This window comes from Nylanderia fulva, unplaced genomic scaffold, assembly GCF_048542155.1.
Source record: "Nylanderia fulva isolate GAGA-0341 unplaced genomic scaffold, ASM4854215v1 Scaffold12, whole genome shotgun sequence".
Lineage (NCBI taxonomy): Eukaryota > Metazoa > Arthropoda > Insecta > Hymenoptera > Formicidae > Nylanderia > Nylanderia fulva.
In genome coordinates, this window is record NW_028189409.1 from 3,404,917 (window position 1) to 3,419,210 (window position 14,294).

General features: G+C 35.5%; 1 protein-coding gene across 4 annotated transcripts in view; it reads left to right on the forward strand.

Moving 5' to 3' along the window:
• LOC114942647 (uncharacterized) overlaps positions 1-14,294 on the forward strand; it is a 23,866-nt gene continuing 9,572 nt past the window's right edge. The window contains exons 1-5 of one of the 4 annotated variants that reach the window (XM_085490335.1): positions 1-194; positions 2,722-2,834; positions 6,998-7,099; positions 8,563-8,988; positions 10,703-10,768. In XM_085490335.1, the coding sequence (XP_085346461.1) occupies positions 2,745-2,834; positions 6,998-7,099; positions 8,563-8,967 (597 nt within the window). In that variant the 5' untranslated portion in view covers positions 1-194; positions 2,722-2,744 and the 3' untranslated portion in view covers positions 8,968-8,988; positions 10,703-10,768. Of the gene's footprint in view, positions 195-262; positions 400-2,721; positions 2,835-6,997; positions 7,100-8,562; positions 8,989-10,702; positions 10,925-14,294 lie in introns of those variants that run through there. The other 3 variants (XM_029318067.2, XM_029318066.2, XM_029318068.2) reach the window with 3 other exon arrangements.

Here is a 14,294-nt window from a genome sequence, read left to right on the forward strand (position 1 = left end):
TGGTGTCAGGCCCCTCCTTCTAATAAAAGCCGCTCACTAAGCGTCGCTACACAGACAGTAACAGAAAACCCCGAGGAGAGAGCAGGAGCCGCCGAGAGCTCCTTCAGGACCCTACGAGATTTTTTTCCCCAAAAAAATCCAATTTGCACAATTTTCACGACGACTAACCGTGTGACGGATAGAATCTGTGCGTGGTGAGTTCAACATATTTCGCGTCTTTAAATTCGATTGGTATTTCTTTCCGTATCACCGTGTCTTTTAGTGTCTCGTGGAAAATCTGCGGCGACCACGTGGCAAAGATGTGGTGACAAGTGGGAAATTTTTGAGTTTCGCGTGTTGAGTGTAGACGAAGGAAATTCTGGACCTTTCGATCGCTCAGCAGCGTTAAGTATATTCGATGTAAAAAGAAATATTATTAATAATACAAAATTTTAAAAATTGCAATTTTTTTGTTGTTGATTGACCGGAATTGATAAAGAATATTTCAGCATGAAAAAGCATGTTCAATATTTAAGAATACTATTATATTGAAACAACTATAATTGTGTTTTTCCGGAGAAATCTCTTTCCATCTGGACGCGCAATCTCGTTAGTAATCAGTCATTCTATAGAAACTCTGAGTTTTTTTATGTATATATATTTTGCAATATTCAGATTGTTTAAATATATTTTTTTAAGATTTAAGTGACAAATTCAATTTAAAAAGATTATATGTACAAGATCAAATATGATTCAAAGTTAAATAAAGAAGGAAGAGAGATCGATTTTTTCGACAGGAAGTTGGTGAAATCTGCATAATATGATTCTTACGAAAAGAGTAAATTCCGAGTAAAACTTGCGCAACTATTATGTAAATTTTTTTGTCTATAACATAAGAAAATTTAATGTTTTCCTTCGGACAAAAAATTTTACGAAAAAGTTATTTTTACTTATTATTAGTTTGAATTGCGAATTAATTTATTCTATTTTTATCGCACATATGTCATGTCAGAGAATAAGATTTTTTTCCTCAATCAATTTAATTGCTGTAATTTTCATGTAATTTGTCTACATTATATCACAACACGTGAATATTTTTTTCAAACATCGTAATATATATTTTAACATTTTTAAGATATTTATTCTTAAAAAAACGTTATTTAAAAAATTATTGTTTAATTTATTTTATTTAATTACAAAGTCTTTTGCTCAATAAGAATAGCACAAACAGTGCAAAAAATAATTAAATAAATTAGCATATTCGAAAATAAAGTATTTTAATATCGTCACCGAGAATAGAAGTGGTTCTTTCTTTTCCTTTTTTTACTGAATCTACATCGTTTCAATGCCACATATGTATCCTCGATTTATCTACGATTCATTCTCAACGTGCCAAATGCATATATAGTTATTTGCACTCGGCATACATTGGTGGACTTCAGAAATGCACGTACATTGACAGCATTCTTCAACGAAAGCAAACATCTCGTAATTTGACAAACACACACTCTCTTAAACATTTAGTCTAATAAAACGTAAAATAACACTTTATTTTTATGTCAGACTATAAGCAATAATTAAAAAATGATTAAATATATTTTTTCTTTTTTAAACAAATTATATGTATATTCATAATTAACTATTCATCATAATTCTAATTAGCGTTCTTTAAAACTTAGCGTACAAATGAGCTATGATTTTTTATTAAGCCTAATTTATGAACGAGCAAAGTTTTACGCTTCAAAAAAGAAAAATATCGAATCGATATAAATATAATTCTAATACGGACGTGAGATGCCGAGAGCATTTTATTAAAATCGCGATTAATTACGAAGCGTGCGTTTCCTCTCGTGTCTGGCAGACGCCAACAGCATTCTCCACTTTCATTCCGTCGAAAGTGATAGTCGAACGGATCCATGCTCGAGAAGGAGAGTCATTGCTCCTCTCTCTCTCCGTTTCTCTCTGCGTACAACTTTTCGTCCGTCTCTCTCTCTCTCTCTCTCTCTCTCTCTCTCTCTTTTCACGAGATCTTCGCATGAGCAATTTCCGTCTTACCGTATTGCCGGTTTCTGGACTACATGCTCGCTACATATTCACACCAAATGATTACTTGAGATAATCATAAGAGGATGGCCGAGATTATGGCTCGTGAGAAGTCTCTCTTGCTCTTCTATGTCCGCCCTATATATTTACTTTCGCATTTCGTTGAAAGCGGACAATTTTCGCAAATAATACAGAGACGAACTTCACGAGATAATAATAGATGCAACACGAGAGATTGTTTTTCGAGAAGTCGCGAAACAACCGTAAAAAATTACAATCCACTTAAAAACATCTGCTAAATCATTATTAGGAGACTTATTCAGGTATAAAAAGAGCTAGCTACAAAGTTATTTTTAAATTCCTCTCTCTTTCTCCTTATTTTGTAAATATTTTTCATGTAATTATTTCCATTATTAATTAAGACCTTTATTATTTTAATTATTAATTAAGCTCTTCACATATAAATACTTTATATAATTATTTTAATTATTAATTAAGCTTTTTTTATATCTAAATTTATATACATATATCAGAGCTTTTTTAAATTTATTATTATTTATATGAGAAATGCGGAAAAATTGATCGTATGAAAGATTTGCGAGAAATCTTCGCAAACGCGTTAATATGCGCACGTTATATTTCGTCGCTATTTGCAATTGTAAATATACATGTAACGTGTGTAATGTATTCTTTTCGCAGAATATCTTATCTATCCGATCAAGATGAGGTATACCATACTGGCACTGACGGTTGCGCTTTGCCTCGCATTAGTGAGCTCGAATCCGCTTCCGGAAAACGGACTTCACTCGGAGGTAAGCACGTGAGAGGCGCTCTTTCGAGGAGCCTTTCTCTTTTTAACATCGCCGTCCATTTGATTATCTGAAGATTAATGCGACGGATTAGCTCCTCCCGCTGCGCTATCGCTTAATCATCACTCGATGCACTCGATTGACGCATGGCACGTGGCACGCAACTAACAAAATTCGAGGCCGAGTTTTCAAGCATAAACGTATCAACCCTTCCGTCAATGAACGAGTATTTCCCAAATAAAAAAAATATAAATATAAATAAAATCGAAATTGTCTGCTATAAAAAATTGAAATTGTGTATTATATTGAAAATACAGATATCCTCGTGATATTAATGAAAAGATAAAAAACTGTGCGTTGACCGAGGGGTTAAATATAATTAACGACGAAATAATCGCCATTCATTGCTAATTAGTTAAGTAATACAAACGCTTTGATCAATTCTTGCGTAAAATTATGCAATTATTATTATAATAGCTTCCAGGTTGTCACTAGATTGTCGTGATAACAATTTAGTGATCTAGTGACATTAATTGATTTATCATTAATCTTAGCTTTGCTGATCTTATCTTTATTCCTTCACATCAGTTGAGAAAAGAAAAATTTATTATCTAGGAAATCTCTCTGTCTCACATATAATTTCTCGATATAGACAGAAATTGTTATTTTATTTAAAACTAATTAGTGGAATAATTATTAATTATTAAGATGAAATAAACGATAAATATAAAACGATTCCTTTTCGATTTCTCGCGAAAGTTTAGCTACGTTCTGATCTATTAAATCTTTTGATCGTTTCTACCGAATCATTGATTCCGATAAATAGAGATAATGTTTTATTTTCAACGAGTTTCTCACCCGATTAATAGCTATGATAAAACTTTAGAGCGAATAAAATAATGGAAATCAGATGCAATTAAAATTTTATTGCAGCATCGTGATTTATAAAATCGGACATATAAAATTCCATATCTATTTTCATTTATTTTTATTAAGATGTCACCCGGAAATTGGCAATTATTTTTTTATTATTCTCGTATCTGTAAATGTATATTCTGTCACGAAAATGTTATTAATACAAGCAAATTTCAATGCCAAAGCATTATCTTATACAAATTTCAATAGCTCATGGGGCGATTAAAATAAATCAAATATATCATAGTTCTATGAGCTATTATAAAATAAATTATAAAACGCGCGCGCATCACACAAAACATAAAAAATATATTTCTGAATATTTTACTTTTATATAATAGTAATAATAATATTTCGAATAATAATTTGAAGCATAAAAAACTTTCGTATGTTCTAGTGTCGAAGCATTCTCTTACACCAATTTTCCTAACTTACGAAAAGCTCTATTAATGTTTGTCTAAGAGAGTGTGCTCCAATTTTACATTAGAACATATTGTGTAAAGAAAACTTCTCTATTTCAAAATATCGTTCGTTATAATTCATCGAAAGTTATTACGTTATGTTATTACGTGATCGCAGAAATTATATAGACGTTGCCTCTTAAAGCTTCTTGTTTTTCACAATCGCTATTTCGAACTTATGTAGTACATCCCTGGCAATTTTTTTTATAATTGCCATAGTTTTTTACATAACATTTGAGGCCGTGTAACATAATGCACGTGTGCGGCGAAAGAGTGGTTCATCAGCTGGAGAAGGTTACATGATACGAAGAAAGTTCGAAGAGAGTGATTCGTATACGAGAAACACGAAAATTTCGCGCATAGTATCGGAATATTATCAACGTCGTGTCTCGTGAGGAATTTAATGTTTTGATTATGCGGCTATAAAATAATAGCCATAAATCTCGAAGGTTTTCTCTATGCATATACACATGTTCCGATGTCGGGACATTATTTCATGTTAATTTTATCGGCTCTCCGTGAGCACAATAATATTCTCGTGACAAGTATAAAACATTTATAAAATGATAAAAAAAAAAATTTCGAATTTATCATATTGATAAGTAAATGGTACATTAATATTTTTATAGAATATATATTCTTTATTAATACATTTATTATACATTGTACAAGGAATAATCATAGCGATAAGTAAATAGACGCTCCGCGCATTCGCGGTTCCGCGGGTAAACCGCAGGAACGAATATGCACTGCCGTAAACGATATAAACCTCAAAGTATATGGTCTGACGAAAAAGCCGGGTCGTCCAGCTCTCGTCCTCCGACACTTTCACTGGCCGCGAAGTATAACCGGACACTTTCTTCGGTCGATAGGTGCCCGATGGAAAGTTGGTGCGTACGCGTATAAGCGCATGCAACACATCGCATTACGATACTCAAGACACTGACTGTCCATTTGATCTGTATTTTGTACACGATCGGAGAAATTTCGTGGATAATATTAAGAATAGAGATTATTCAGTAGCTGCAGACACGAGTAGTCAGACGAGAGAGCGGTGGAACAAGTAAATGATCTAAAGCTTCAAAAGAATCAGTTTGAAATTTAGAAGAATTTAATATCTTTTATTAAAGATTATATGTATATGAAATATATCATTTTTATACATATTTTATATATATAATATGGATGGCATTTCAATATTACATGGAAAAATGGAAAAATCATAATTAAGTGTTGTAGAAAAAAATAAGCTGTAATAAATTAAATTATAAAATTAATTAATTAATTAGATAGATAGATAGAAAAAGACATATTATATATTAAGAATAAAAAATATTCAGTAGATGTAGACACAAGTAGTCAAAATTAAATTATGAAATTAATTAATTAATTATTATATGTATATAATAGAAAAAGATATATTATATTATATTAGGATATTTTATAAAGAAACAAGTGTCATAAAAGATTACACAATTCAATTTTTTGGCCTTTCTTTAGACTCTCTCTCTTTTTAAACTTTTAAATATTCAAAGATAAAAATACAAGCAAAATTTCTCACTACGATTACACAAATGTGTAAACAATCTTTTAGAGAAAATAAATTATAATATTCGAGTTGAGTAATATTTGAGTCAATGTTGTCATCTATTGACCTCATATTCTATTAGAGAAACTAATGCAAAATGGAATGCATATATCAAAACAGAAGTGAATTACCTTGTATAAACAAGTTGTCCTTCGATAAAATAGATACAGCCGAAATGACGACCTATAATTAATTTAAATCGTTACATCGCCAAGTTTTTGCTAATATATTCACACTCGAATCTTTATTTTTACGAGAGAATGTATAATCAGTCACGAAATATTATTTCTTGCTTGAGATAAACAGTTTGAGTTAATTGATATTAAATGACGATCTTTATTAATAATCTTTCTAATCTGGAATGCAAATTTTATCCTCGGTACATAAATCCGAGAATATAGTAAAGAATCAGTTATTATTATACGGGTAGTAAATAGTCAAGTAATCGACAAGTCCGTTCAACGGCGCTAAGTTAATGATCCCTGCTTTTGCTAGCATCTAACACAGAGATTGTTATGCAACACAATTACCTTAACATTTTCAAAGGCACCAAACTCCACGGTCTTTACCGTTCAGTTCCAACATGAATGGGAGAATTATGCACTACGGTACACTTCCTTGTTTACCGCTACTTCGTGGCAGATACGCTTCGCGTATTCTTTAACGCCACTTCGGCAACGACACGGTCACAATGCATGGTTAATTTTAACAAACGGTAACTGATAGGGTTCTCCTGCTCGTACATTTTATTATGATCGTAAATCAAATGTTGTCCGGCACACTTTGCGATATACTTTAATACTATATCTAAATCTCTCACTTCTTACACACTTGAAAGTCCTTCCGCAAGAGAGAGGAATAGGCACGCATACAATAGATATGCAAAAATACAAAATATTGGTTTCTTAAATTTAATAAATTACAATTATATATATATATATATATATTTCTTATAATTATTAATAATAATTTTTACATTTTTGAATATTTTAAATTATTACTAATAATTAATTATTAATAATTAAAAATTATTATTTTAAATTATCAATAATTAATGATAATTAAAAATATTGAGAAATATAAAAGTCGAACATTTAGACAATGCTTGATATTCTACGATCACCGGGAGCTGAAAAACACGGCCGTTGTCCAGTAAAAAATTAGAAATCGTACGGTAGGGCAAATAGGAAACTTTCTTTCAGACCCTCGATCGGCTAGTGATGGCCGAAACTGACAACGAGGCGGCCCTGAGGAGCAAACGGACGATCGGAATTCTGCGAACGCTCTTTCCAGATATCTCTCAGGTGAGCTAGTCGTGATACGTGAATTATTAGAGAAATCCTGCAGAAGGCCAGGATACTAGATTGAAACGCTCTTGACGCGGCGTTTTATCATAGGTGAAGATGCACATAAATTATCATCGTAGATTACTTCGCTAAACAAACACACGCACACATAATCAAGGAGCATTATGACGCCCTTGAGCGATATGTCGGACTCTGATCCGCAATTAATTCGATTTTTTCGTACCTCGCCTATACAGGGGACCTTGCTCCGTCAAACCTTTGCTGATCCCGTGATGTCGTGAGGCGCGTCTTCGTCGAACGCATCTCAATTTTAACTGCACATTCTTACTGAGAAAGTAACGCAAGTCGATTTGCAAGCCAGTCGACACCTATCTAGCCAGAGTCTGGTCCCTTTATTTACGCTCGCGTTATATACAGAGATCGATTTGTTCCGATCTCCATTCGTCTTGATTGTTCCGCTTATTCCGGAAACGGAAGTCAATTCGCATCTCTGCGTCGATTTCTACTATAAAGAGAAATTTTATCCGCGAACGTGTGTTTCTCGAATTATTTTTTCCCCCTTTTCTTTCCTCGGACACATCTTATATACTTGACCTCATGCCCGTTATATCGAGAGAATCTTCATTGTTTTCGTTAGAAGAAGCTTCATAGGTCGAACAACAAATTACGTAATACGAGGAGGCGATCGTTTGTAGACAAGAAAAGAGACTCTATCAGAAGAACACCGAAACACACTCTTGGGAAAGTTTCCTCGTATATATTATTACGTGCGAAGCTTTCTTTCTGGCCAATTGAATTGTCCAGGAATAACTTCCTAATTTGACTAATAATGCGCTGTGTGATTTTTTTCGTCTCGTTAGCAAGCGATTTTCCTTGGTCGGCCTCTATATTGCATGCGATTGCATGTCATGCGACAATGGCGATTGATTTGGCAACGAATCTCGCAGAACAGTTAGTTATCCCACAAAGTTCGCGATCCTCGTCGATCCATTCCTGGAGAGAGGAATGTCGAAATTTCCGACTTCGGTCTTCAAGATTAAACGAGCGCATGATAGTCGTCGACGTAACACGTAAACAATGTGTGTGAATCGTGTTCGATTTTGTCTATTTCACGAGACATCGAATGTCAAACTGGCATAACTATAATTTTTCATCACTCGTAAACGCCTTTAAAAAAAAAGCCCGACTATAAGAGACGCAGTACTACTCAGTGTTGGGCGATTGATGAAATTTAATTGATTAAATTTAACTGACTAAAGTAATCCATTAATCAATCATTGGAGCGAATCGACGTAAGCTCACATCATTCATAGAGAACAAAATAAAGTATATAGGAAATTGATATCGATAGCATCCCTTATTGCTCGTAAGGGACTCGCAAAGATAAAGTAACGTCTCCATGGGAAGAGAGTCACCACGCTAAGAGAGAGACTCTCCAGCTAAGGCCTGTTGTTTTCTAGAGAATCGAAGCAATCGTCAACACACTTGTCGCAGAAGTGATTCGCGTTCTCGGTCCCACCCTCCTTCGAGGTGTTCTTGGAGGAGCAGGAGGAGGAGGAGGTAATAGTCCAGGGGTCCAGAGGACTAACTCAGGCACAGTCGTAATGGGCACTTCGCCCTTCGACGACGAGGATGAGGATGAGGCCGATAGCAATGCAAATACATCTTCCAGAATATCAATCTCCCTTCCGACATTTCCGGATGACGATGATGCAGCGGAACAGAAGGAAGAGCTCCGCAGCTCCTCTTCATCCTCAGTAACAGAGAGCGGAGGAGGCAACATTGATGCCATAACAACAACAACCACAACAACCACAACAACAATCGCATCACTGATAGAGAACGAAGTCACCGCTTCGCTGTGACGTCGTACGCTTGGCAGCTCGGTAAAAGCTTCGAGATCGCGACCTTGAGGAATCTTCACAAGCTGCAGAATCTCACCGCGCATTCAGGACTGCTGCGGCGCGCTGTTCCACGTTGTTTTGTGTGTTAATTACTCACTCAGGGGTGCTCGAGGAGAACGAGGATCGAATAGATCGAGGGACGTTCGATCGAACCATATTCGGATCTCGGGATCTAATGGTCCGTAAAAATGACCGCTAAATCACCGCGCAACCAGGACTGCCGCGGTTCTCCGTACGCTGCTAACTCTTTCTCTCTCTCTTTCTGTCCTCTCGTGTGTTCCTCCGGCAATTAATCTGGTTAATTAATAATGTTGTTGCTATTTTGTCGCCACGAGATCCGTTATTGCGATCTCTCTTCTGGTTCCGCCGGAAGTTACATTGGACAAAAATTTCATTCTTTTTTTCTTCCTCACTTCTCGAATATATATTTCAATTCATCTTTCTGTGATCCTTTTTGTTTCTCTGTTCAATTCGAATTTCATGATACTCGCAGATCACTCGATCATTCAGAAATATACTTTTCTTCTTACCCAATTCTTGCTTCTTCGTCATTTAACTCTGATATAAATTAAATAAAAAAACAAAACGGATTTTATATTTTTCATGTCCTTTCTCTCTTATGATGTCATTTCAATTGCAGAGAGGTTTCGATTTTTCGAAGCTCATCTCGATACGTCTTGTTCATCAAACAATAGCTCGAATTACCTCAGTCTTTTCAGGGCTGTGTCATCTTCATATTTTTAATATTCTAAGCATTTCTATGTTTATTATTTTTCGCAGGATGTAGCGAATCAATTTTACCATCTAAAAATAAGTAAAAATAAGAATTTCTTATTAAACATTTATTATGCAATATCTATAGAATTTAATTGCAAACATGAAACTTGCGAAATATTTGTAAGCATTGAATAATCAATAATCGATATTCAGCTTTGTCCTTTTTTGTTCCTTTTCTTTCTAATAAACCATCTTGGCTATTGTGTGAATTTGTTTAAAATATGTGTATGATTTAACATATTTATATTGGTAAAGTTTGTGATTAATAAGTTGTGATTAATTCTTTTTGTTGCTTGATATGAGTGTGCATGTTATAAATTCAACATTTGTGTTATTTGTTTATACATATAATCTGCATGTTATTAATTTTTATATTTTTAAAATCAAAGAATTTACATAGCAATCACGGTTTGTACAACATATTTTAAAGTATGAATAGATGTATTAATTTTGTATACTCTTCTTTTTTTATGCAATGCATATAAAAAAGCCTCGATTAAAGAAATTTTCGCAATTATATTATTTATATTATATATATAGTTATGAATAATTTATAATAAAATGTAATGCTATGAAACGTTACAATCACACTCTTTTATCATACTTTTTGTCATACGACCAAGTAATGAACAATCTTTCATTGATTAATATTTCGAGTCGTTAAAAAATTATTTACTATATGTATATTTATTATATAATTATATATATTATATTAATTATATAATTATATATATATATATATAAATTTATTTATTTATTATCTATTAATATATTTCATAAGCAACATACGTCGTTTATAAAATATAAAATAAGATAAATAAGTAAATAAAAACGCACATCTGGAAAACGAATCAACGAGGTGTTGGGGTCCTGCTTCTGATCGTTTGATTCTTGTGACTCAGAGAAAACGTTTTTACAGGACGCGAACCCGGAATCGGAGAATCGAGTGAACGAGGAGACGGCGGAATCGCAGAATAACTCAGTGCAAGTGCATTTCGCGGACGAAACACCAAACGACAAGGAAGAGCTCGCGCCATTGAATGACAACGAGACGGAAAACAATGACGAAGAGAGGGACAAAAGACAAGGGGCAAACACTGGAACAGGATCACCGGGCAATTTCATTTTTGATATTATTAGGGTAAGTCGCGTTATCGAGTTTGTATCAAACGAGCATCTCGTTTATTAATAACGTCATGTGTGAAAAATGGAGAACGCGGGTTCTCTTTCTCTCGTCTTTTCCGGCGATCGAAAAAATCGTACTTACACATTTATCTAGATAATAAAAGGAAGAGATAATTAAGAAAAGGTAGGAATAAATGAAGACTCGTCGGTAGTGATAATATATATATATATATATATATATATATATATATATATATATAATATATTAAATATAAAAAAATAATATATATAATGATAATTATATCGTTGATGTAACACGTGGTACACACCGCGACAAATGTCACATACTTGATATTCCAGTGACTGGCGACTTGCAAGGGCGTCTAACTGCAAACGTTAGTGAAAGTGAGCAACCGAATTGCCTTTAGCTTCGTCGTGTGACCTAGGCACAACCGGGTCGACTCGCAATAGAATTACTTTAGAATTCTCATCGACCAACCTGACGTCGATGACCTTGCTTGACATGCTTGCTCCTCGTGGATTCGCGACGATGTAAACGCGATGAAAATACCGTAACGTGATAAATTGGAAATTAACGATAAAAAGAAAAGCAGAGACCGTAACAATTGCTTCATCGTGATTGCAAATGCATAGCGATCAATTTTCTAATCAATTTTTAGTCACAACTCTGTTATGGTAGATTGAGAAAAATATTTGTTCCAGATTTTAATGTGTAGCTTGGTTCTCTTTTTTCTATTATTTCACTTAATTAAGAAATAATCGAAAAAATATCATATTAGATATTTAATAATTATTGTATGTGTCATTACTAATAACGAAGCTATATACATATCCTCAACATTGTTTAAGAATTAAAATGTGTGATTGCATAGCCGTTTAAACTATCAAAAAAAATTAAATAAATGCATGCATGTTATATACATTTTTTCAAGATAGATCGAAACTATATTGACAATAAACATTAACAATAACGGATACAGTAACAATAATAACACGCCGACGATATTCAAAGGCCGATTTTTCATTCACAAAGTATTTCTCTCGGCGGAACGGGTTTTTTCATCGGTGTGACAGAAGCAATCACGCGAAAATCGAGTTACCGTCTCCAACAACCGTTCGCCACCGTTATTCGCTTTCCTGGCAAGAAAAGAAAAAAAGAAAAAACAAACGACGCGACTCGAGGCGATTCCGGAGACCGGTCGATCGCGACACGACCCTTCACCGATTGAGAAAACGAGGGAAAAAAATTCGTCTACGTAACCGACGTACTCTATTGGTTTTTATCGTGCAGATATTCACCTGCGTTGATAAATAACTCTCGAAATTATGCCAGAAGCGAACTGCATTCTTATTGCGTTACGAAAACAAGTGGCGTTCTGTCCAATTTCACGTGGAATTTCAATACTGCATCAGCGAACGATAATTTAAATAATTTTATAAAACAAATTATAATATAATATTTATGGGATTTTAATATTGCATCAGCGAACGATAATTTAAATAATTATATAAAATAAAATATAATATAATATTTATAGTATGAAATAGAGAAACTTGATATATGATTGAGATAAAATAAAATCAGAAATAACATCGACCGAAAGATAACTTTCGAATCAGACTTTCTAAACATATATTTGGTAGTCAAATTTTTAACGACGTGGCCGTTATAAAAAATCTCGTTTTGAATCATCCATAGTACACGTTCATCGCAAATATGGATACCACGATGGAACGTACAATTCTCCATTTTTCACGACGAACTCATACCTGAAATGTCAGACGATCGAGCGCGATCTCCTCCAGTCGAGGTCCCCCCCCATCCATGTATTACATCACAATCCCGGAGAGCTCTTAACGAACCACTTTCCAGCCACATTGCAGGAGTTCCAGGACGCACGCCGACCGCGAAGGGAGCGCCCGACAGCGATATTATTCGCGAAATCGCGGGCAGAGTAGAGCGAAAAAAAAGAAAAGAAAAACGCGCGAGCAAGGGACCAAGTAAACGAAAGTTCTCGTCTCTGTTCTCGTTTAGCAAGCGGCCGACGGGGCGGCAAGAGCGGCGGGCACGGTGTACCGTGTTGTCGCAGGTACACAGAGCCTCGGGCTCGGGCTAAGCGCCTCGCGTAACGTGGGCCCGGCGCCCCAGCAGGCCGCCCCTGCTGCTGCTGCCGCCAACGGTCCCGCTGGCACCCCGACGTCCGGCGCACCCTCGACAGCCGCCCCAGGAGCCGGCAGTCTACCACCGGTACGCCAAATCCGACAACACACACCGCCTAAGTCCGCCGACAGAGATAAAGGCGACTGCGCTTCTTCTTCTTCTTCTTCTTCTCCTTCTTCTTCTTCTTCGATCGGGCCCGATAAAAAAGAAACGCAACATAACAGCGCACATATCCCGAAGACGCTCGGAGAACATCCTGAGGATATTCGAATGTCCGCTGGATATCCTTAGAATGTCTTTCATATATTCCGAAGACGTTCAGAGAACATCCTAAGAATATTCGAATGTCCTCTGGATATCTTCAGAATGTCTTCTACATTCCGAAGACGTTCGGAGAACATCCTGAGGATGTTCGAATGTCCTCTGGATATCCTCAGAATGTCTTTCATATATTCCGAAGACGTTCGAACATCCTAAGGATATTCGAATGTCCTCTGGATATCCTTTGGATGTCCTCTGGATATCTTCAGAATGTCTTCCACATATTCCGAAAACGTTTGGAGAACATCCTGAGGATGTTCGAGTGTCCTCTGGATATCCTTTGGATGTCCTCTGGATATCTTCAGAATGTCTTCTACATATTCCGAAGATGTTTGGAGAACATCCTGAGGATGTTCGAATGTCCTCTGGATATCCTCAAAATGTCTTTCACATATCCCGAAGACGTTTGGAGAACATCCTGAAGATGTTCGAGTGTCCTCTGGATATCCTTTGGATGTCCTCTGGATATCTTCAGAATGTCTTCTACATCTCCGAAGACGTTTGGAGAACATCCTGAGGATGTTCGAATGTCCTCGGGATATCCTTTGAATATCCTCTGGCTATCCTCAGAATGTCTTTCGGATATGGTGTGTTATTAGGGATACCTTTGGGGGGTGTCTCTCTGATCGGGAGATGCTCTCTTCTCTTTCTTCCCCTTCGATCTGTCGATTTTTTTTATCGGGTCCGCTCTCAGCAACTTTCTTTCTCTATACCTGTATCTCGTTTTATCTGTCGCTGTATACGGGCTGGCCCGAAATTCGAGAATTATCTGTTAATGACAGGTTTCCTGGGATCATTTCGAGATGATTTTTTCTTGGCGGAATTAGTCGAGGGAGATTATTTTTTTTTGTTCCCAATTTTTGTCATTATGTAACTAAGCCTT